At 36.8% G+C, this 24,600-nt stretch overlaps 1 protein-coding gene across 1 annotated transcript; it reads left to right on the forward strand.

Annotated features, from left to right (window-relative positions):
* Window positions 1–1,584: 1,584 nt before the first annotated feature.
* LOC129453501 (uncharacterized) lies at window positions 1,585–21,636 on the forward strand. Its single transcript, XM_073865274.1, has 8 exons — window positions 1,585–1,736; window positions 2,010–2,345; window positions 5,346–5,675; window positions 6,897–7,199; window positions 8,302–8,406; window positions 9,791–11,785; window positions 18,623–18,940; window positions 21,545–21,636. Exons 1-8 carry the CDS (start codon window positions 1,691–1,693, stop codon window positions 21,634–21,636), a joined length of 3,525 nt encoding a protein of 1,174 aa, XP_073721375.1. The 5' UTR covers window positions 1,585–1,690.
* Window positions 21,637–24,600: the final 2,964 nt, after the last annotated feature.

The raw sequence follows: 24,600 nt of genomic DNA on the forward strand, positions 1-24,600 counted from the left end.
CGTTGGGATCTGCCCACTTTTCTTGCATTTTTCAATTATTGCCAGTGGGTGTAGTCAGGCTCTGACCAGGGGTTTAGTTATTCTTTAACTCAGTTATGCTGTTAATCTATACCTAGCACAAATTACAAACAAAGCTGCATCTGTAGTGTTGAATTTAATTATTTAATTATTTGTATTAATAAAAATAATGTAATGCCAGTGTGAACACAATGGGTCTGAAAATAAAACAAAAGCAATTAGTTTGAAAATGCTTTATTTCTTATCAATATAGGGTAAATCACTACAATAGTGACCTACACAAAGCTTCCATTTGAAACATGTTATAATTTTTGTTTATTCAAAATAAAAACCTGATATTCAGGCCTTTTGCTATGATGTTTTAAGTCAAGATCGTTCAGATGTACAACTTTTCTGAAGTCTACCAATGGTAATTTCATAAATGTGTTTGTCCTAAAAAGCAGACACCCATCTATAAAAGGTCTAAATGCTAATGATATTGTAATATTTTTGTTTTATACTGTATACGTTTGCACGTGACTTAACTATTATCACTTTATCATTATAGGGTACTGAACATAGAATGTGTAAAGCCAATGTATGTAATTCATTTTATTAATGTGATACTTCCTCCTTACTGTCAGCAGCAGTATCTTTCTCATTCAACACATTATGAGAGTTATTTGAACAAACTTTATTAAAAACACATTTATTCAGTATTGTTTTTGTGTCCGAAATCGCTCACTCATTTTCATTAGCTTCTTCCCCATATAGTGGACTCAATTGTCATTCCCTATATAAGCAATAGTAAATGAGTAAACCAGGGAGTGGTTTCAGACACAGCAAAGGATTTATAGACGAGTCTGCCATTTCAGATGCTTCATTTCACATACACGTACAGAGAAAGTTAATCTTTATCTAGTGCAGTTGAAAACATTTTGGCATTAAAAAAAAATCTCGGAGACCTGGTTGTACAGATTGCCTGTCCGAGCCTGCTTGTATTCCACAACTAGTTAATCAAGTGGTCGGCTGGTAGAGTGGATAGTAATCTTTACTCCCGTTAGGATAGGAATAGGAATTTTTTGTTGTTGTTTTACATCTGTATGACAACTACATGAGTTTTTAGACTCATCGTTGTGAACAATTCTGGTCTATTTAAATAATAAATTGAATAGAGATAAACACCAAATAAATAATAATTAATAAAATATATCAAGCACAATATGTCACATTGCTTAAATATAAAGATTTTTATTCAGAAATATAAATTGTTCTGCTGTTGAAGGACTCAGCCTACTTCTTTTACATATAATTTATCCAGCTTTTGAAAACATTCTCACACAAGGCACACTTGTTGCAGATATGCAGAGATATTGTTTGGAAGTAGCCTACATACAAATAAGGAAAAATGACTTTCTTTAAATTTAGAGGATCATTTGATCTTGGCAAAAACTGATTTGTTTCCGACCCTGTCAGTCAAACGCAGATTCGACAGGTAAGCTCCTTTCGAAACACTTAGCCATAGTCACGTGACGTTGCCGTTATCTCTGTATGTAACGTAAGTCGTTCTTTTGTCGGTTAGTAAGTTTATGGGTGTGACGGCTTCTAGTCAGACAAACGGTCAGAGATCAAGAATTAAATGTTTATATATCTTTACTGATCTGATCTTTATTAACTCCACACCTATAGCAACATGAAGACGATATCTTTGCTCTTTTTCATCTCTATATTTACCAACGGTAAGTTCATTTATGAACATTTCTGCAACACTTTCACTTTCACTTAATTCAATATATATATATATATATATATATATATATATATATATATATATATATATATATTCTAAGTTCTACATATAACAGCATTTATATATGATGTATGTAATGTATTATATATATATTATGTCCTAATTCGGACTCTTTGCTTTTTAGAGTTTTCGACATTTCACTATTTTTTATACGGTCAGTTTAATATCTGTCTAAGTAATTGTCTCTGTGTGTGTGTTTCAGGTGTGTTTGGTGATGAAGTGAAGTCAGTGTCAGTGATGGAGGGAGATTCTGTTACTCTACATACTCATTTTACTGACACAAAGGCAAATGATGCGACAGTAGTATGGACATTTGGACCTCAAAAATCTACCATAGCTAAAATCAATAGAGAACCCAAAGGCAATAAGATCTCAATATATGATGATGTTCTTGATGGGAGATTCAGAGACAGACTGCAGCTGAATAATCAGACTGGAGATCTCATCATCACAGACATCACAACTCAACACACTGGAGTATATGAAGTAGAGATCACTGTCAGAAGTAAGATTATACAAAACAGTTTCAATGTTAATGGTGAGTATCGCAGATATTTACTCATAACTAGATGAACAATATTATATGTACCTGTTAATTGAGTGTCTGATAGCAAACACTCAAATGTAATCAGTGTCTGTAAAATATTGGCAAGTCATAATCTTATCACGTATTCGTAAATACCATTTTCAGGTGCATAGTATGAATTCATTCCTGGATATAATACATCAGTGTTTTAGTGATGGGTCGGTCATAAACGATTTGTTCATTTTGAACGAATCTTTAGTAGGACTTGTGAGTAACGAGTCATCTCAGAAAGTGATTTGTTCATTTTGTGTTTACTGCGAACGTCCGAGTCGTTTGTTCCTTTCACACGTGACAGCACTTCCTGGTTCAGTATATTTTACAGACTTTTATTATCTTGAAATTATCAGAAGATACAGTGCAAAAGACAAAGTACAATAAAATAAAAGTTGTGTTCTGCTATTGTTTCTGTCAGTCTTTCTTAATCATTGTTAAATGTTTCTTCAGGATCTGTGGTGCACACGTGTGTTTTAATTCTTTTAATTTTTTTGCTGGCATGATATACAGTATAAACAATAAACAACAATTATGTGTACAGTGTTGTAATTGTAAAAACTTTATTGTCCCCCGTAGAGGGCAAACAAAAACAAAAAAGGATTAATATTTTTCACCTTGCACATGTTTTTATTGGAACACACTGAAATACATCACTTCCGGGATGTCGGCGTGTCACGCGGTTTAGTTGCCCAAGTTTATTTTTTGAACACAAAAAACTCTTTAGTGTTGCTTTAATCCATCTCTTCTGTCCACTTGCGAGTTAACAACGCTTGTGGGAGAAATTATGCATTTAACTGACGCACATACATTACTGACGCACTGACTTGTACATTACACATAAGGGGCCAGATTTACTAACAGCTTGTGCCAAACCATCATTTTGGCGTTAAATACGAGTTTAATGGCGTCAATGGCGGTGTTAACGATCTAACTCTCTGCAATTCAGTACTACATAGTTTAAAGTCTTATTGGTTTTTTTTACATCAAAAATTGAACATATTCGCTCTGCCGTTTCTGGTCCTCCCACCCTGACTGTTCCTCCAACGTTAACTGTCTCCCAACCACTAAACTGCTTTCCCAAGGTCTTATCAGAAGAGGTGAAGAACATCATTAGGAAGATGAAATCCTCCACCTGGACCCTCTTCCAACCTCCCTGATGAAAACCCATATCACTGTCCTAACCCGCTCTTATAAATCATTCCCTCCAAACTGGTCATTTTACTCCTACCCTAAAAAATGCCATAATTAGACCTTTGCCCAAAAAAACCTGATCCACCTTTTGATCCAGAAATGCTACCTAACTACAGGCCCATCTCAAATCTACCTTTCTTATTGAAAGTACGTGAGAAAGTAGTTGCCACCTACCTTCAGGATCACCTCAAACATAATAACCTCTTTGAAAAATTCCAGTCCGGTTTTCTCTCCACCCATAGCACAGACACTGACCTCATCAGAGTCACAAATGACCTCCTCATATCATCTGATGGCGGCTTTCCCTCCCTCCTCATCCTCCTGGACCTTTCTGCTGCATTTGATACTGTTGACCATAATATTCTTTTAAACCGGCTCCACTGCACCACTGGACTCAGTGACACTGCTATCAGTTGGTTCAAATCATACCTCACAAACCGGACAGAATACATCCTTCTAGGTCACTCCAAATCAAAACCACATATAGTCACCTGCGGTGTTCCCCAGGGGTCAGTTCTTGGCCCCATCCTTTTCATCCTCTACCTCAACCCCCTTGGCCAAATCATTAGCCGTAACAAAATTTCTATTTCACTTTCATTTTCACTGCTATGTTGATGACACAGCTCTTTGTAAATGCCACAGCTCCAATCCCATCCTTACAGTCATCCCCATCAAAACTCACCATCTGTCTGAAGGAGATAAAGGTTGGATGGAGAAAAATTTCCTCCAACTAAACAGCTCCAAAACGAAAGCCATCCTGATCGGCACTCCTCACCAGACCAAATTCTCATCCATATCCAGCATTACATTTTCTAGCTCCAACATCCCCCTCTCATCAACAGTCACAAATCTGGGTGTAAAAATGGACTCCCAACTCTCATTTGATGCCCATATAAATCACCTCTGCAAGACCTCCTTCTACCACCTACGCAACATTTCCAAACTCTGCCCCATTCTCTCCCTCTCAGATGTTGAAAAGATGGTTCATGCTTTTATCTCCACCAGATTGCACTACTGTAACACACTTCTCATTGGGATCCCCTCCAAGAGTCTGCAGAGGCTTCAGTACATCCAAAACTCTGCAGCGAGGATCCTGATGAGAGTGCGGAAACATGAGCATATACCTTCATTCTCCACTCACTCCACTGGCTTCCCGTCTCCTCCAGGATTGAGTACAAGGTTTCCCTCCTCACACACCAATGCATCCATGGACATGCCCCCCACCTCAAAGAAATGATCAACCCACAAAACACAGCACGTTCCCTCCGCTCCACTCACTCAAACCTCTTTCACATACTCGGAACTAGACTCCGGGAGATAGGGCTTTCTGTGCTGCTGCCCCACATCGATGGAATGCCCTCCCTGACACCCTGAGGGTACCACAATCCACTGACTGTTTTAAAAAAGGTCTTAAGACATTTCTTTTTAGCAAAGCTTTTGGTTCTCTTTAGATGTGTTTTTTAAACTTTCTTCCCCTTTTTTCTTAAACTGCTCATCTCATTCTCATTGTTTTTAGCCTGTAGCACTTTGAGATCTGTAATGAAAAGTGCATTATAAATAAAATGTATTAATTATTATTATTATTAATACATTTCCAACATTTATAATGTGTTTAGAAACAAGATTGTATTTAGACCTACAATAGCAGCCTATGCTTGGTGACCAATAGCAGCCTGGAACTTGGGTGGCAGTTTTGTTGGTCTTTCTTTAGATTCTTTGAATATTTCAAGAATTTAGTTTATTAACTGTCTCTTTTTGTGTCTGCAGGTGTGAGTAACCCAGAATCAGATCAACTAAAGTCAGTTTCAGTAAAGGATGCAGATTCTGTTACTCTACACACTGATGATCCTGATATCAAGAAATATGATGTGATACAGTGGAGATTTCAAGGGATTCAAATAGCTCAATTCAATAAATCCGCCAGTGAAATATCAGAAGATGAGAGATTCAGAGACAAACTGCACCTGAATGTTCAGACTGGATCTCTTCAAATCAAGAACATCAGAACAGATCTCTCTGGACTTTATGAAGTAGATCTCACCAGCAGCACCAGCAGCAGTTATACCATACATCAATCATTCACAATTACTGTCAGTGGTGAGTAAATAAAATCTTACAACATAATACAGATCTTATTCAGATTATATGAACAATTCTAATGTAGACTTAATTAGTAATGTACTAAATAATATGCTGAATAAAACTAAATTCTAAGAAAAATATTAGTGCATCCGAATTGTCAGATCATCAAAACTGCCAGCGTTCCCGGATTTTGTCACCAAAACTGTAAAGGGGAATTTCACTACAGTGGTTCAAGCTGTAGAAGTGCTGAAATGACTAAAGAAACGTTAAAAGCAAACTGTGTATTTCTTGTCAATGACCACCCTTCTGCAACTTATACCAGTGACGGAAATAAGTGCAGTTATAATAGCAAAATATATGGGAGAGAAAATAAATATATTGTATTGCAATAGGTAGTGTTTAAGTATTAACATTTAATCAAAACTTGGCCTAATGGTCTGAACCCTAGAGCTCAGGTAAATAAGAGAAGCATTGAGTGTGAGCCGAGTCCAAAAGCAGATTTCATGGAGACCAGCCCAAAGGAGGATTAAGGAAAGAGAAGCCTGAGCATACCCAAACATTGTCTTTTATCCCTTCCTTGACCATCTGACCAAACTGATTTAAATCAGGTGTGTTAATTAAGGAGACATCTAAAACATTCTGGAAGGGGGTCCTTGAGGGCCAGGGTTGAGAAACACTGATTTAGAGTATCCTGGAGATGTGACGTCTCTGAACCCCAGTGTCTCAATACCGGGGTACCTCAAGGCTCAGTGCTTGGACCACTGCTCTTTTCTATGACATTGACATGACATTCCTGGGTTCGAACTTTTATTTTATTTGGAAACACAGCTTTTTCTACCTCTGCTATGCCACTCTGGATGAAGGGTTATCATCTCCAGCTGAACTTCACAAGGACAAAATTGCTTGTCATATCATCTGGCCCTAAGACTCATCACAAACTTTTTATTCAACTTGGTTCTTTGACCATTAAGCCTTTTCAGGACAGCCAGAGTGTCATTACCAAAGAGTGTTATTATCACGGAAGAATGTGTGAATAGCAGATAAATTACAGTGTGTCTCTGTCCAATTGTGTCAGTTCATTTTACATTGTTCTGTGTTTAGTATGCTGGCCAGTGATGTTGCTGAATATATTAAGTTGTAGAGCTGTAAAAAAAGGTGTATTAGATATCAATGATCTCAGTTAGATGATTATATTAAAAATGACTGACAAGTGTTTAATCTCTGTGTTTGATACAGGTGAAGTGAAATCAGTGTCAGTGATGAAGGGTGATGCGGTCACAGTAAACACTGATGTTCCTGACATTAAGACCTATGATCAGATACTGTTCTTTGGGAATGATGACAAACAGATTGCTGAAGTAAAAAAACAGAAAAAACAGTTCACTCTAGATGGGGAAGTCAGAGACAGACTGAAGCTGAATGATCAGACTGGAGATCTCACCATCACAAACATCACAACTGAAGATGCTGGACTTTATGAACTGAAGATGAGCAGCAGAAGACGAACCATTCAGAGGAGATTCAGTGTTAATGTCAGTGGTGAGTAACTTTTGTCTTTTAGTATAATCAAGAATTTAGATCAGATCTCATTTATATCAGAGCACTATTAACATTTCTACATTGAACACTTACACTGATATAACCTGTTAAACATACACAGTTTCCATGTGTGCTGGAAAACCTGGAAAATTCTCCAGGACACTAACTAATTTTTCAGTTCTAAAAAACACTTGGAAAATGAGAGAAAGCTTTTGGATTTTTGAAATATATTCTCATTCATTGAACAGCAAACAATAAAATTTACAGCTGTCCCAAAACAATGAGTATTAGTAGAAGGAAGTTCTAGGCAGTGACGAGACAAACAGTTTGAAATACACGTAGTGACGCTGTCTTGGCAATTGTATGAGCTAGATGGAGTAAATGGAGATAACATGTTTATTGGATGTTATCTGTTAAGTAGTAATAATTTTGATATGGTAGCTGCTAGGAATAGAACCAGTAAAGCACAGCACACATGCCAACACTGGCACACAAAAGTGTGAAACTCTTATTTAATTTTACAAATGTAGTAGGTTTTTGCATCTCCATGACAAATTGTCTTACCCGGCATTCCTTCAACGTACAAAAAGCTGAAGGACTTTTTTGTATATGAATTTTCCTGCTGCATCATTTAAGACACATGCTGGCAATTAAGTTAGAATGAGCAAATATGTTATCTATATGTTGACATTCTCTATTAAAAAACTTCAAAACAATGCATGATTTGGGAAGAGCTCTTGGCCAATCAGATTCGAGAACCAGAAAGAACTGTTGTATAAATAATTAAATAAATCACATGGCTGCCCAAATGCTGCATACATATAATTTTAAATATGAAGTCATTCATAGCACATTTCTGCAAAATTATTTCTGTGTGATACTTTGCAACATTATCACATGACTTTAAGACATCTGGTGACCATAACAATCATTTAGACATAACATCTGATGTTGGAAGATTTTCATGATCAACTTTAAATAGCATGAGATTCATTGACATTTATTCTGTTTAAATCAGATCTGCTGTTGGTTTCTGATATTTGTTTATGATCAGATTAACAAATTGAGTTACAGTAATGATTGTGTGTTTTTATCATTATAGAGCAAGGTCTGTCTTCTGGTGCTGTAGTAGGAATATATGTTTCCATCATCCTGCTTGCTGCTGCTGGTGCTGCTGCTGGTGCGATTTACTATCGCCGTAAGAAGGGTAAAACAAAACATCAACTGGGTAAAAATCATCTACAGCTGAAAGAATATAATGATCTTTATTCTTCTATAATAGAAATGGAATTGAAAGGTGTAAACATGTTTGTTCAGTTTAGCCCTGAACGGGCCTCAAATCTAGGCCCTGGCCCAATACGTTATGTATAAGGTACCACCTGTCAAAAAATTATTTATGACCCCCTGTCAATCATACTTTGACAAGTGGTCCCACCCCTATCAATCAGAAAATTGTACATTGTTGAAGTCCATTTCTGATTGGTTGCCATTTTGACAACGTTTATGCCAAAAGCAAAGAGTAAGAAATTGAAGAAAAGAGTACTTAGGCATATGCTAATGCACGGGACACAGTCTAAGCACATACACGCTAACTTTAAGCAAAGAGGAGAGATGCGCGATTATACAGAGAGATTCACGCTCGCTCATTATATTAATGTTTCTCGCTACAATTATGCACTCTTGACATTTGACAGGAGCAGAGCAGAATACCCAGGGCTCTGTTTACACCTATCACCATTTTAAACCAATTGGGGAACATAAACCGGCTGTGGGGAACTCATATTAATGTTAATGACATTTTAACTTTAAGTAGTTTTTAAAATCTGTAATTTTACTTTTACTTAAGTAAATTTTGTTTAAAGTATTGTATTTCGCTACATTTTAAAATCATACCCGTTACTTGGAGACGGACAAGACAGGCACCAGTGATGCAGACCGTGAATTAAATTCTTATGAAAGAAACCCCTGGCCATATTTAAGCCACCACTTTGCATCTTATAAAAACTCGACATCAAACCTGGGCAAGCATGTTTAAGTAAGTTAGAGGCTGGGTGGAGGCTGAGCCCAGGCACTTAGGCTGAAGGTCTCGCTCTGCTCCGTGCCAGTGTGCCCGCAGCCCGCTGGTGTGTGTGCACTGACACAAAGTGAGTGTTTCATTCCTATGAAAGGTAGGCTTCAAGCTCGTGAACAGAAACTCTTACAACACATGTGAACTCTCTGTATCCTTCATTTCAGATATTTGGTTGGTTTTATAGTTAACAACTACATAACTGATATCTTATATAAACAATTAAACACACTGACTGAATAGTATAGTGAATTACTACCCTCAGTATTGAACAGATATTTTATTAAAGTCAGTTATCCGTTAGTTGTATTCTGTGTTAGGAGATTCCTAAACTTCATCATCTAGATGTTATAGTTGTGTTTATATTTATATACTGATAGAGAATCAGAAAGATTGAGTTAATAAACAGAAATTCATTCATGAGAATATGAGCTGATGTTTATAATCAGAAAATAAAACACTTAATAGATGAAAATCAACTGAATTGATTTTATTTTTGTGTTTCTGTCTGCTGCTGTAACAGATGAAATAAAACCATCACAAGCGGATGAGGAAGGATCAAGAACATCGCAAGCGGATGAAGAAGGATCAAAACTATTGCAAGAGGATGCTGGAAAATCAATACCACCGCAACCGGATGAGGAAGGATCAAGAACATCGCAAGCGGATGAAGAAGGATCAAAACTATTGCAAGAGGATGCTGGAGAATCAATACCACCGCAACCGGATGAGGAAGGATCAAGAACATCGCAAGCGGATGAAGAAGGATCAAAACTATTGCAAGAGGATGCTGAAAAATCAATACCACCGCAACCGGATGAGGAAGGATCAAGAACATTGCAAGCGGATGAAGAAGGATCAAAACTATTGCAAGAGGATGCTGGAAAATCAATACCACCGCAACCGGATGAGGAAGGATCAAGAACATCGCAAGCGGATGAAGAAGGATCAAAACTATTGCAAGAGGATGCTGGAGAATCAATACCACCGCAACCGGATGAGGAAGGATCAAGAACATCGCAAGCGGATGAAGAAGGATCAAAACTATTGCAAGAGGATGCTGGAAAATCAATACCACCGCAACCGGATGAGGAAGGATCAAGAACATCGCAAGCGGATGAAGAAGGATCAAAACTATTGCAAGAGGATGCTGGAGAATCAATACCACCGCAACCGGATGAGGAAGGATCAAGAACATCGCAAGCGGATGAAGAAGGATCAAAACTATTGCAAGAGGATGCTGGAAAATCAATACCACCGCAACCGGATGAGGAAGGATCAAGAACATCGCAAGCGGATGAAGAAGGATCAAAACCATCGCAAGGGGATGCGGGAGCACCAAAACCATCGCAAGGGGATTCGGGAGCACCAAAACCATCGCAAGGGGATGCGGTAGCACCAAAACCATCGCAAGAGGATGCTGGAGAATCAATACCACCGCAACCGGATGAGGAAGGATTAAGAACATCGCAAGCGGATGAAGAAGGATCAAAACTATTGCAAGAGGATGCTGGAGAATCAATACCTCCGCAACCGGATGAGGAAGGATCAAGAACATCGCAAGCGGATGAAGAAGGATCAAAACCATCGCAAGGGGATGCAGGAGCACCAAAACCATCGCAAGGGGATGCGGGAGCACCAAAACCATCGCAAGGGGATGCGGGAGCACCAAAACCATCGCAAAGGGATGCGGGAGCACCAAAACCATCGCAAGGGGATGCGGGAGCACCAAAACCATTGCAAGGGGATGCGGGAGCACCAAAACCATCGCAAGCGGATGAGGGAGCACCAAAACCATCGCAGGCGGATGCGGGAGCACCAAAACCATCGCAGGCGGATGCGGGAGCATCAAAACCATCGCAAGGGGATGCGGGAGCACCAAAACCATCGCAAGGGGATGCGGGAGCACCAAAACCATCGCAAGGGGATGCGGGAGCACCAAAACCATCGCAAGGGGATGCGGGAGCATCAAAACCATCGCAAGGGGATGCGGGAGCACCAAAACCATCGCAGGCGGATGCGGGAACACCAAAACCATCGCAAGGGGATGCGGGAGCACCAAAACCATCGCAAGGGGATGCGGAAGCACCAAAACCATCGCAAGCGGATGCGGGAACACCAAAACCATCGCAGGCGGATGCAGGAGCACCAAAACCATCGCAAACGGATGCGGGAGCACCAAAACCATCGCAAACGGATGCGAGAGCACCAAAACCATCGCAAGCAGATGCGGGAACACCAAAACCATCGCAGGCGGATGCGGGAGCACCAAAACCATCGCAAACGGATGCGGGAGCACCAAAACCATCGCAAGCGGATGCGGGAGCACCAAAACCATCGCAAGCGGATGCGGGAGCACCAAAACCATCGCAAGCGGATGCGGGAGCACCAAAACCATCGCAAGCGGATGCGGGAGCACCAAAACCATCGCAAGCGGATGCGGGAGAACCAAAACCATCGCAAGCAGATGAGAGCAAATCTGTTAATCTGAAGACTGATATTGACATACAGAGAGATGGTGAGATGAGATTTAATGAAACTCTTATAGCTGAAATCAATCCTGCAAACAATATTTCAGTACATGTGATGGTGAGAAGTAATAATTAATTTACGTACACATATCCTAAAAATTTATCTTGTGTGACTGATACGCTGTAAACCGGATGAATTTAGATCATGATTTTTAATGTAAGTTAATGATCCCCTCTGCCGGTTGGGTATATTAAGATGGCCGCTCGAACTCTGCGATGGCTTCACCTTACGCAGTTACGTTAAGCGTTCAATGAGTTCTATTTGTTCAAGTTCAAGTTTATTATAGACATTTCAACAATATAATAATACAGTTGACGAGAATGTGCTTTGGTATGCTCACATGTTTCACACAACCATGACAACACAATATAACAAAGACAAAAAGGCACAAAAAATAAAAACATAAATAACAGCAAGTAACAACACTTAACACACCTAGAAAAGTGCAAGGTTATAGACAATGCAGCAGTAAGATCAGTTGTGCGATAAGTAGGGATGAAACGGTATTATACATTTTGTGGTATTGCGGTATGAAATTCTCCCGGTACCACAATGGTCCCATGAACTGGTAAACGTCAAGTCTTCCGGGAAACACGTGTAGTTTTTTTCCGGCCAAGTGGAGCGAGTGGTTTTTTGGTTTTGGTTGTATTGAGGATTAGGTTATTGTCTACACACCACCAGCTATTCAACCTCACTCCTATAGGAAGATTCCTCACCGTCGTGTATGAGGCCTATAACAGTGGAGTAGTCTGCATCAGATCAGGATAAGGACTTTGTGTGGTGAATGGGGAAGAGAGGTAATTTGCGTATGGGCGTGTTTGTTGCACGGCTTGTTTGTTTCACAGACACATTTCGGCTCACGAGCACAGGTGCTAAGCCGATGCACGCCTGTGGAGTAAATATATTGTGCGGTGGACAATGATAATAATAATAATAATAATAATGTTTCATTTCTATAGCGGCTTTCCCATGCTCAAGGACACTTTACAAAAACAGTTTGAGTACAGCAAACATTATACATGAAAGAGTACAAAGAAATAGATAGCAGTCATTTGCTACAGTCAAACATAAACGATTGCAGTTGCACATCGCAAAGAGATAGTTTTTAGATTAGACTTGAATTTCTGAAGTGATGTTATTGTTCTAAGAGCCAGGGGCAGTGAGTTCCATAGCTTAGGGGCAATAACAGAAGAAAGACCTGCCACCCATAGATGATAGTCAGAATCTGGGTACACACAGGAGCTTGCAGTCAGAAGAACGAAGAGAACGAGGAGGAGTATAGGGAGAGAGTAAATCAGAGAGATAGGAGGGAGCAAAACCATTGAGAGCTTTAAAGGTAATCAGGTGTACTTTGAATTAAATACGAGATAGCACAGGTAGCCAGTGGAGAAGATAAAGGACAGGGGTGATATGAGTGGAGCGTTTTGTGGATGTAAGCATTCTTGCAGCAGAGTTTTGAATGTATTGCAAGCGGGAGATGGACTGCGCTGTTAAACTATAAAATAATGAGTTACAATAATCAATGCTTGATGTGACTAAATCATGAACCAGTGTTTCAGCATCTTTTGAACTGATGTATGGGCGGAGTTTAGTAATTCGGCGGAGTTGTAAAAATGTAGCTTTAGTGAGGCTACTAATGTAGCGATCTAAGGACTGAGAGGGGTCTAAAGTGATACCTAGATTTTTGATAGTGACAGATGGGGTGATGGATAGTACCACGGCAAAAATTAGGATAGAATGTTATGTTTTTTGTTATGGTAGGGGGGGGGGGTAAATAAGATTTTAGACTTAAAACATTTGAATTTAGCCAGGTCTTTAGCTCACTGACACATGCTAAGAGTGATGTGATCTGATTACTGCAGTCTGGTTGGCAGGCAATATAGATCTGAGTATCATCAGCATAGCAGTGGTACTGAAAACCGTGACGGCGAATAATTTGTCCCATAGGCATGATATAGATTAGGGGTGTAAATCGGAGCCTTCATGACGATTCAATCCGATACCGATTTCTTAAGCCAACGATTTGATTCTTTTCGATACTTCAGAATTCCCTGTGATCCGATTCAATACTAGATTTTTTTTAGGGCTGTCAAAAGATTTAAATATTTAATCTAGATTAATTGCATGATTTCATGATTTCAAATATATATATGCTATATGCAAATGTATGTTTACAACAGCCTGCTTACATTTTCAACAGAACCATCAGATATCGTTTTAGATATGATTTTCCCTTTAGAAGACCTTTTTTCATTTCTGTTTGCTGCTGCATCATTTGTGAAGTGTGCTGGCAAATTGAGATGGGATGAGCAAATTTTCTAAAATTAGTTATTTATATTTTAACATTAAAAAACTTCAAAACAATGCATGATTTGTTGGAATCTGACAAAACATGACAGAACTACACCTGTTTACGCAAAGCAAAAACAATATCACTATGTGTTAAATTTATGTTTTTTTGTATTGTTTAATTTTGACATTGAGTCAGACCGCTTATACTGTAGGCTAATGCAAGATTTAGCCTAATGTTACACAACAGAAACTTTTCCTTAACAGTTAACCAAACATTCACTTCAGATATAACATTTTATAGCTCATACCTGCGTGAATTCTTGTCTAAACAGATATTTTTAAAACTGTAATTTTAGATGTCCATATCAGGGTCACAAACTCGCACGTTTGTGTGCATGCGCGTCAGAAAGATCGCTTTTGAGTCTTGTCACTCTTAATAACTCTTTTAATATCAATCAGGTCCAGAACTTTATCTCTCTTAATAATTATTTAAGCATCAAGCAGTCTATTTTCTGTCATTTCTGCATGCTTTAAAAACTAAACCAAAAGTGAATGAAGACGCTTCTTTGCTTTAGATTATGGATTTGGGACGGTATATACCTCTCAGGAAACGTACAGATAAAGATCATTTTAGTTGTTTAATGACCATTTAGAGCATTGGATTCGCTAGACGAGAGTTTAACTTGTTTGACTCTGTGGACCCTGTACCGGGTCCAGAATTATCTTATTTTGACTTAATATAAAATATTCCTTTAATTTTTAATGGTCTGTCATGGACCCAGTACCACATATGAGATACTGTTTGAAAGCTTAGACTCTCTACTTTCTGCAGATATGCATCACTTTGAGATATGTTTCACTGTAAGAAAGTTAGTTACACTTAATTTACACTATCACCCCCCCCCATAATTTTTAATATCATTTAATATTCACATATTTCATATTTTTCAAGTATGACAAACATGGGCAAGTCTTATATCAAATGAAAGCTCTCATTCTCAGGAATAATGCTGCAGTGTTATTTTTGTCCTATTATTATCACATATCCTACAATCGTCGAATGAATAATGATGTAAAAAATCGTCTTTTGTAAACATATGGGATAATTGAGTGTGGACTGCCTCAGATAGCACAGATAGCCACAAATGATACACCATCTTTTCTCTTAGGTCCTACTCTAAAAAATGAGTCAATTCACAGCATTTTCTTTGGTTGTGTGCATGAATAATCCCTTGCTTTTTATTATATGTGCAAAACAAAAAATTAATATTTATATGAAAAATGTATTTTCGCACACTTCAGTAAAATGAGAATAACTTTTGAATGCGACATGCTAAAGAGTTCATTATTTTTTTGGGTGTTTACTGTCTGCTGCTGTTAACAACCAGAACTGTCTGCAGTCTGCTAGAGCACCCAGAACCAGAGTTATACACTATCAGAGGCAGTATTTACAACATAAAAAAAGAAAATTTGGTGTTTTATCATATGAAAAACCACATAAATAACAATATTTGTCACAAACAGCAGCTTTTTATGTAACTTCAAAGGGTTTTCTGCAAAATGATATAAAGCAATTGCATTTATTCCACTGTATGTGGTTATGGGAGCACTTCAAATGTTTTTTGGCACAAATTGTACTCCATAAGCGTATTATTCCTCCCATCAGTTGGAGTAAAATAACTTTTGCAATTATTATGATAGAGAAAAAATTCCTTTTTCCTCTGTAAGCTGGCAATTGCTGGAATCAAATAAAACTGTCTGCAGGTTTCGTTCCCACTCAGGGCCAGAGTTATACACTTTTAAATACAGACTTTAGAAAAAAAACATCAAAAAGCGCCTATTTATTTTTGTGTTTATTAGAGGACTGACAACACATACAACCATGTTGAGCACTTTTAACAGTGTTTTATGTAATTTCAGAGGGTTTCCTGTAAAATGATACCAAACTTTTGTATGTGCACCTCTGCTTGTGGGTATGAAAAGCTTTTGAAATTGGGTAGGCCAAATCCAGGCGAAAATCCCCAAAATAGCCTCAGAGTGTAAGAGGTTAATGTTCTTATTTTTATGAAATACTCCGATTCATCTAGACAGCGCAGGTCACTTGCTGTGTCTCAATTCATCCAGCTGTGGGCTAGACAGAGGGTTAAACAGAAATTGCGTGTTGCCTTAATCGAGCGTTAATAAAATTTGTGGCGTTAAAATGATTTTGCGTTAACGCGTTAATTTTGCACGTTAATAAATCAACAAAAATAACACATCATTTGCCTTTTATTGAGAATACAGAAACAGTATTCCATTCACAAAATGTGTATGTTACATTATAGCAGTTGTGCTGAATGTACTGCAAATGGAAGCCTGTGTTATTTCTTTACACTCACCATCAATACTATGCGGCTTTTAGGTGTGCGGATAGATTCGACCAGGATTCGACGTATTGCCGCATTCCTTAACTCACACTTGACAGTCTTTCTCTTTGCAAACGGCAACATCTCTTACCAGTGCTCCATCTGTTTTTCTGAAGCCAAATTATTTCCATACCCATGACTTGGCGCCGACTGGAGTGTTGAATATTTCACTTTCATTATCAGCTCGCCCTGATGATTCCATCGCTTTTAAAAGACTCAACAATGTGTGTAAACAACAGACTGTGAAACGTAACACGTCTGAAGCGGTGTGACGTAGAAGATAACTATGAGGTTAGTTAGCGTCACACGCCGCTTAGGAGTAGGTTGTACGTATATGTCTGAGCGAATGCTGAAAATAGACAGGCGAGCAGACATGCGGCAAAATAAACACATTAATCGATCCTCTTGCGGAAACATCGATGAATCGAATCGGCACCTGCATAATCAATGCATTGATAAGAATCGATGAATTGTTACACCCCTACTATAGATGATGAACAGTAATGGTCCGAGAACTGAACCGTGAGGAACACCTTGTTTGAGTAGAACAGTTGGCGATTTGTATTTGTGCATAGAAATAAAATATTGTCTGTTTGTCAAATAGGAGGAAAACCAGTATAGCGCTGCTCCAGAGATACCAATCTCTGAGAGGCGCGTCAGTAATAATTTGGATTAAGATCGAGTAATAGCAGTAAGGAAACGTTGCCGGAATCACCAGATAGGAGGAGATCATTAGTAACTTTTACTAAAGCTGTCTCGTTGCTGTGATTTGGTCGGAATACGGATTGAAAAATGTCAAAAGGATTGTTGTCAGCCAGAAAAGATTGGATTGAGCGGCCACAACCTTTTCTATTATTTTTGAAACAAATGGCAAATTAGAAATTGGGTGATAGTTAGCAAAGTCAGTTTGGTCAAGGGTTGTTTTTTTTAAGGACAGGTGTAATAGCAGCAGTCTTTAACGAAATCGGAAGATTTGCAGAGATAAGAGATGTGTTAATCAGATGTGAAATAGGAGCAGAAATGACAGTGGATGCGTTTGTGTGCAGTCTTATACCAAGTGGCATGTATGTACACAATAGCATACAGCTGAGCGGTGTTCTGGATTAATGGGAGTGGCTTGCAGAGCTGTGTATTGTGGGAGTTGTTGTCTTTTATACAAATGCGCCCTAAAGTCACGTTCTGTCTTTTCTCAGTCAAATAGGCACCAAATTACAAATTTATGTTACAGTTCAAGCACCTTCAATAAAGATAAATGTTCCAAAGAATGAAATATTTACCTTTAAATCTAAATAAATAAAACATTATACATTATGTACTGTTTAAAATTAGAATACAAACAAAACATTAACATAAATTGATTGCAACCGCAGTCTAACATTTTTTATTTGAACACTGCAACCGCAGTCTAACACGCTAAATGTAGCAACTATAAACAAAAACAAATGCATGTGTCCTCTAACTAGGTCTCACTACAGTTCATCCTGAACAGGTTTACATGAAAAAAGTGTGTTGAAAGTTGTATCGGTTTGCGTCTTTGTAAGTTTTATAACGTTACAGATTTCATCAAAAACTAATGGTTTAGCCAGCTAAGTTAACTTTAGGTAACGTTAGCCATGTCGAGAGAATAAACAAATGTTTAAACATTAAACATACTTATTTTTATAATTAAAGATGTAGTTTTCATAGAAGAATTTATATCCCTTCTCAAGTTTGGATACTTTTGCTTGTTAATGATTTTTCCCAATCGTGTAATTATTGGAGATTTGGGGGAGATCCCACAGTGATATTGAAAACCTTTGCACATCCATTGCTCCAACAAACTGGAAGTCGGTTATCTACCTTTTGAAACGGCTAAACTTTTGCCTTCATTCCGCCGAATAGCATGAATCCTTTCTTCACTTCTTCATCAGTTGGGAAAAAATAGACACTGAGATCTTGCTATTTAGTAGAATTATTAGAACATGATATCTTAAATGTAGCCATTAGTAGATTTATATACTGATAGAGAATCTGAAAGATTGAGTTAATAAATAAACATTAATTCATGAGAATATGAGCTGATGTTTATAATAAGTTAATTATTTTAATTGATTTCATTTCTGTGTTTCTGTCTGCTGCTGTTACAGATGAAATAAAAACATTACAAGTGTATGAGGGAGAATCTGTTGATCTGGAGACTGAAGTTAATATCATAAAGACAGGTGATCTGATAGAGTGGAGATTTGGAGATGAAGAAACTCTCATAGCTGAACTCAATCCTGCAAACAAGATCTGTATTACACCTTATAATGATATAAGTCTATTCAGAAATAAACTGAGTCTGAATCGTAAGACTGGAGATCTCAACATCAAAAACATCAGTGAGAAACATGATGGAGTTTATAAACTGAAGATCATCAAAGGTGGGAATACTTCATACAAAACATTCAGAGTGATTGTCAGAGGTGAGTAACTGAAATCTTTCAGTGTAATAATGATTAACATCTGTACTCCAGTCACAGTATCAAAGTTCAGTATGATATTACTTCACACTTTCATTTTAGGTCAGATAAACTGTAGATTATTTCATGTTTTTTTTTTCATGTATAATTTCAGCTTCTATGTTATTGGCTATATGACTATAAGATGATGTTTGACCTCTTGACCCTTTTTGTTGCTGTAGTTATTACACTTTTCACTTCTAAATTACTTAACAGCCTTGAGTTTGTGAAACATCATTAAACCATTTACTACTTGATCCAGTACCGCCACTTTACATATATGTTTGGAAAATAAAAAAATGTAATTCTGTATAAATATGAATCACAACATCATAAATACAAACCAGGCCTGCCAACCCTCACATAATTGACCCCACTCTCACGCCACATTTTCTCCTGCAGGCACATGGCCACCATTGAGATCCCCATGGTGTGTAATAACAGCTAGTCGTGCAAAAATTGCCTAAAATGCTGAACTGTAAATACTGTACAATGCCTATCTCTATTTGGTCTATTTGAGGTGTGACAGTCCCTCTATTAGCACCAATCAACCAAAAATCATCACTTTATGCTTTTCCTCTTTCTCAATGGATGAACTGAATGTGGGACCACATTATTTTACATATTTATAACACTAATACCCTAGTCTAAACATAAAAATCTTGACAAACTATACATCTTTGGAAAGCTTTAAGAGTGTAGTTTTCATATTTCAAGGTCATCTGATGATAGAAATGATGTAGTGACAGTTTTTTGTTATATGACTCCCCCACCCCACCCAATAGGAATGCATATTCATTTGATATACTCATAACACTATATCCTATTACAAATCTTTAAAAATGTTGACAAACTATATATCACTGGAAAGCTCTAAGAATGTAGTTTTCATATTTCAAAACCTTTTTCCATTAATAATAATGCCGTTACAGTAATTAATTAATTTGTGACAAGAGCATGCAGCAAACCATTGACACCTAGTGGCCTTTGTTGGTAAAACCACTAAAAGTGTGACATAAGTGTGATATAAAGCATTTTACGGTGAATGCAGTAAGCAGTAAGCTGTGCAGATCGATTTGCGTAAAAAACATAAAAATACAGAAAGCATGTGGAACAGTCTGCACAGTTTCTAAAGTGCTCAAAGGGATAGTTCACCCAAAAATTAAAAGAACGTAAGGAATGTCGTTCCAAGCTCAGAAGACCATTGTTCATCTTCGGAACACAGTTTTAGATTTAGTTTGAGAGCTTGTTGACCCTTCATTGAAATCTATGTATGTTATCCTGTAAATGTCCAGAAAGGTAATAAAAACATTATCAAAGTAGTCCATGTGACATCAGTGTGTCAGTTACAATGTGTTGAAGCATTGAAAATACATTTTGTTCCAAAATAACAAAAATTACTTATGGCTTCATGTTTACATTACATGGACAGTAAACTGTACATAGATTTTCAATGGAGGGTCAGAAAGCTCTCAGACTAAATCTCAAACATCTTAAACTGTGTTTCCAAAGATGAACGGAGGTCTTATGAGCTTGGAACAACATTAGGGTGAGTCATTAATGACATTATTTTCATTTTTGGGTGAACTATTCCTTTAAAGAATAGAAAAGACTTTACTTTAGTTAGTGCTCTTAATTGTTAAAAACTTGATTTAACAGTTTACGTGCTTTTTGAATTTAAGTGAAAATTAAAATACAAACAATTAGCTTTGTCACATTAGATTAAGCTGAAGTCTATTAGTTCAACCCAATCTATAAAATGAGTATAAATAGCAAGCATTGTGAAAAGTTGTGCAGTTCATTCGGTAAATTCTGCATGCATACAATATATGTCAGTCCTAATTATGGCGCATCTTTTTGTGTCGTTTTATGTATTAGTTTCTCATTATTTTTCTGTTTTTAAACCATCGTTGCTTGGGTTTATTATAAATGCATATTTATATAGTTTGTGTTGCTGTCAAAATACAATTATAAATGATAACAGTAGCATTTTAATAAAGTTATATTCTCACACATACTATACTGCCCTACAAAGCCAAAGCACAGTAATTACGCATTTGGTCAAATTTGAGTTAAAGGTTGAAATGGGACACAACTGAACCCAGGAGATTTTGTCACAAGACACAACAGATTTCACAAAGCCCATTTCAGAGAAACGTGTGTGCCAAAGTTGCAGTAACATGTTTGACTGGTTGGGGTAAAAAACTTTAAGGGCATTTTTCTCAATTTCAGTGTTTGCGTAGTTACTGCACTTAGCCTTTGTAGGGCAGTATAGTTGTGTGTGATTTTGTTATTGTTGTTTTTTTAACTAAAGGGGGCACCACAGTAAAAGTCAGCTTAAGGCACCCATTTGGCCAGTAGCGGCCCTGACTTGATCATATCAGTAATGTTATCATAGGAGATATTTAAATCTTTTGATTGAACAAACATTATAGGATTATAATCCAACAAGATGCTTCAAAACATCAGAATGATTGACTGAGATCATCCTTCATTTAAAGATGTTTATCACTGCTGCTCCCTCTATAAACAACTTTTGATTTGATCTCTTATCTGTGTTTCTTACAGCTTCCAAAAAAGAGGATTCAGTGAGGAAAAGAGAAGATTCAGTGAAGGTAGAGATGGATCCGTTGTTGCCTAATAGCAGTCAGCAGCAGTGATTATCCTCTAATGTATCATCATCATCATCATCACAAACACATCGGCATAACATTTCTTATAACATCACTCAATGAGTTTAAACAATCCACCTGTATGTGCTCATGAATAAGAAGAAAGATTTCCTTTTGATTTGCCATTTGCATTTCAATCATTTAAATACATGGAATTAATAGAAAGATGAGTATATTATAAATATAATTAAAGTCAATAAAATTAAAGTTGATTGAACACATCTGTTGTTCGCACTTATCTATAGATTAACTCTTTGTTTAAACATAAATTAATATTTTAATTTTGTTAATGCTGTTGTGTGATAATGCAATTATTTACATTTTTCCTCATAAATCTACATTACGTACCCCATGACAAAGTAAAAAAACAGAATTTTAGAAAGTTTTACAAATGTATGGAAAAAGAAAACTTAAATATCATATTTACTTTACTTTATACATAGGGGAGACCGGGGTTGGTTGTCACAATTTTTACTCATGCATGAATTGCTCATCTTCAAAAAATCTTTCAGCAGTAATTCCTACACGAAATGAAACTTTGGAGTCTTGGCTTTAAATGTGTATACTTTTTACTTTTCGATTGTATTGTAACAGGAAGTAATTAACCATCAAAGACACTCTGACACAATGTGACAACCAACCCCATCACGGGGTTGGTTGTCACAGGGTATGGGGTTGGTTGTCCCTATAGTGATTCAATAGGATTTCAGTGATAAATTGGGATCTGAAAAGATAATGTGTAACTTTTTATTTTTTTAAGCTAGAAACTGCAAATACGTTTTAATATGAATCCACCCCTATGATAGTTGTTATTAATGCCCCTTATCTTTAAACAATGGGATTAAAGTGGGTAATCAGTTACTTAAATAGGCTTTATGCCCTGCTGCACTATGAATTTCAGTCAGCTCCTTGTTTCCTGTCTGCCATTATTGGACAAACTGATTAATCCAAGTGTGTCTGATTATTGTTGTTGTGACTACTGAGGTCAGGCACACCTGGATTAATCAGTTTGTCCAATAATGGCAGACTGGAAACAAGAAGCTGGCTGAAGTTGAGGAAGTAGTGCAGCTGGGCATAAAGCCTATTGTCTACTGTGTTGAGAAATAAAATGAAATAATTTTTTGTGTTAAAACCTCTTTATTTGATGCTTTATTTATTTATAACAACAAACAAAAACAAACAAACAGTCTTAAAAGGTCTACATGTCCAATATTCTTATGTGACAACCAACCCCGCAAGCTATGTGACAACCATCCCCAACTGACTTCTTGACAAACATGATAAGCTAGCTGCCAGACGGCTTTAACTTGATAGCTAAAAGATGACTCAAAATAAAGCTACTACTTTTAGCTTTTTAATGAGTGTTTTGTTTTTGAATGACTAATATCATACAAGATCTCAACACAAAAACAACACCAACATGAAAATTTACTCTGACACATAAAAATAAAAAATTGTCTCCTAACTTCAATGTTTTGTGTCTGCTCAGCAGTGTGACAACCAACCCGTGAGACAACCAGACCCGGTCTCCCCTATTCATACGTTACCAATTACTTTTGTTACATTTTTAAATACTAGTATTTTCATCAGTTTCAAAAAATTTTGTTTTTATAGCTTTTTACTGAATGATTCACAAATTACATAAAATTGTCATTAAATATTCATTTATTGATCCTTTGCAACTGTTTACCATTTACCGTTGTTTCAATGTTGTATCAACAGTGAACAAGCAACTGACATTATTTTAACCAAATTTTCAATGTTGAACGTCGGTAACCCTTAATTTCTCAAGACCTTAAATTGGGCACAGTGTAAAGACACAGGAACCACAAAGAGGGCACATGCAAGCATCCTTAATGAAACATTTAATAACAAAATAATTACTATGGGCTCGTGAACTTTACGGACATTGGGTTAATGATGGTTAAAAGACCAGAAGTGCCTACTACAAAAAACTCAAACATATCTAACATGTAATGGTTTTTCGTGAATGCATTTAGCAGAAGAGTCACATTATTTTTTTTTTTTTTAGAGGAAACTGCAATGTAGAGTGCACTCTTAAAAATAAAGGTGCTTTGTGATGTCATAGAAGAACCATTTGGCTGAATGGTTTCATAATGTATAACTTTTCTGTTTATTAACGTAAATTAAGGTTAGATTAAAACATGTGTGAAATAAATGGTTAAATTAGACTGAATGGTTCTTTGAGGAACTACAAATAATTTAGATCAACTAAGAAAATGTTGGTGTTACCTTAACATTTTCTTGAGTTAATTCCACATAAAAAGTATTAGTTGATTCACATTTATTTTATTTATTTTTTTAGTTGAAACAACAAATGAAGAGTTTGGTTCCAAAACCAGATAACTTTGTTTTGATTTAAGCCTTTTTAACTAAAAAAATACAACAAAGTAACACAATAAAAACATGATAATAAACAAAAAGTTAAAAACATATCGTTTTGGAACCAAACTTCAATATGTTAAACAGTTTTTTACAAAAACAAAAAATATATTTTTACAGTGTACAACTGAATGATACAGACATCTGTAACTGTTGAACAAACATGTTTGTTTCTCTCTGTGTACTTCAGGCAGTGAATTACTTTAATTTAGTTGCAAAATTTAATTCAGGTCTTTGATCTCATTTAATCAAATATTACATAAATATTTATGTCCTGTTAAAGAAGATCTAGAATTTAAAATGTGTTTTTCTCCTAAGATGATAATATTTGTATGAAACTCAATTCTGTCATTAATAAAGAAATAGAAATGGACATAAATGTGACATTTTGCTTTAGATTGAATATTTAGAGGCCGTATGACTGACAAGTAAAGCAACCAATCAAGTTTCACTTTTGTGCCGCATCATGTTTTGGGGCTTGGAGATGTCGCCATAGTAACAGGTCAGTGTGCATCATTTTACGAACATTTGTTAAGTTTATAACAACAA

This window comes from Misgurnus anguillicaudatus, unplaced genomic scaffold (assembly GCF_027580225.2).
Source record: "Misgurnus anguillicaudatus unplaced genomic scaffold, ASM2758022v2 HiC_scaffold_31, whole genome shotgun sequence".
NCBI classification, from domain to species: Eukaryota; Metazoa; Chordata; class Actinopteri; order Cypriniformes; family Cobitidae; genus Misgurnus; species Misgurnus anguillicaudatus.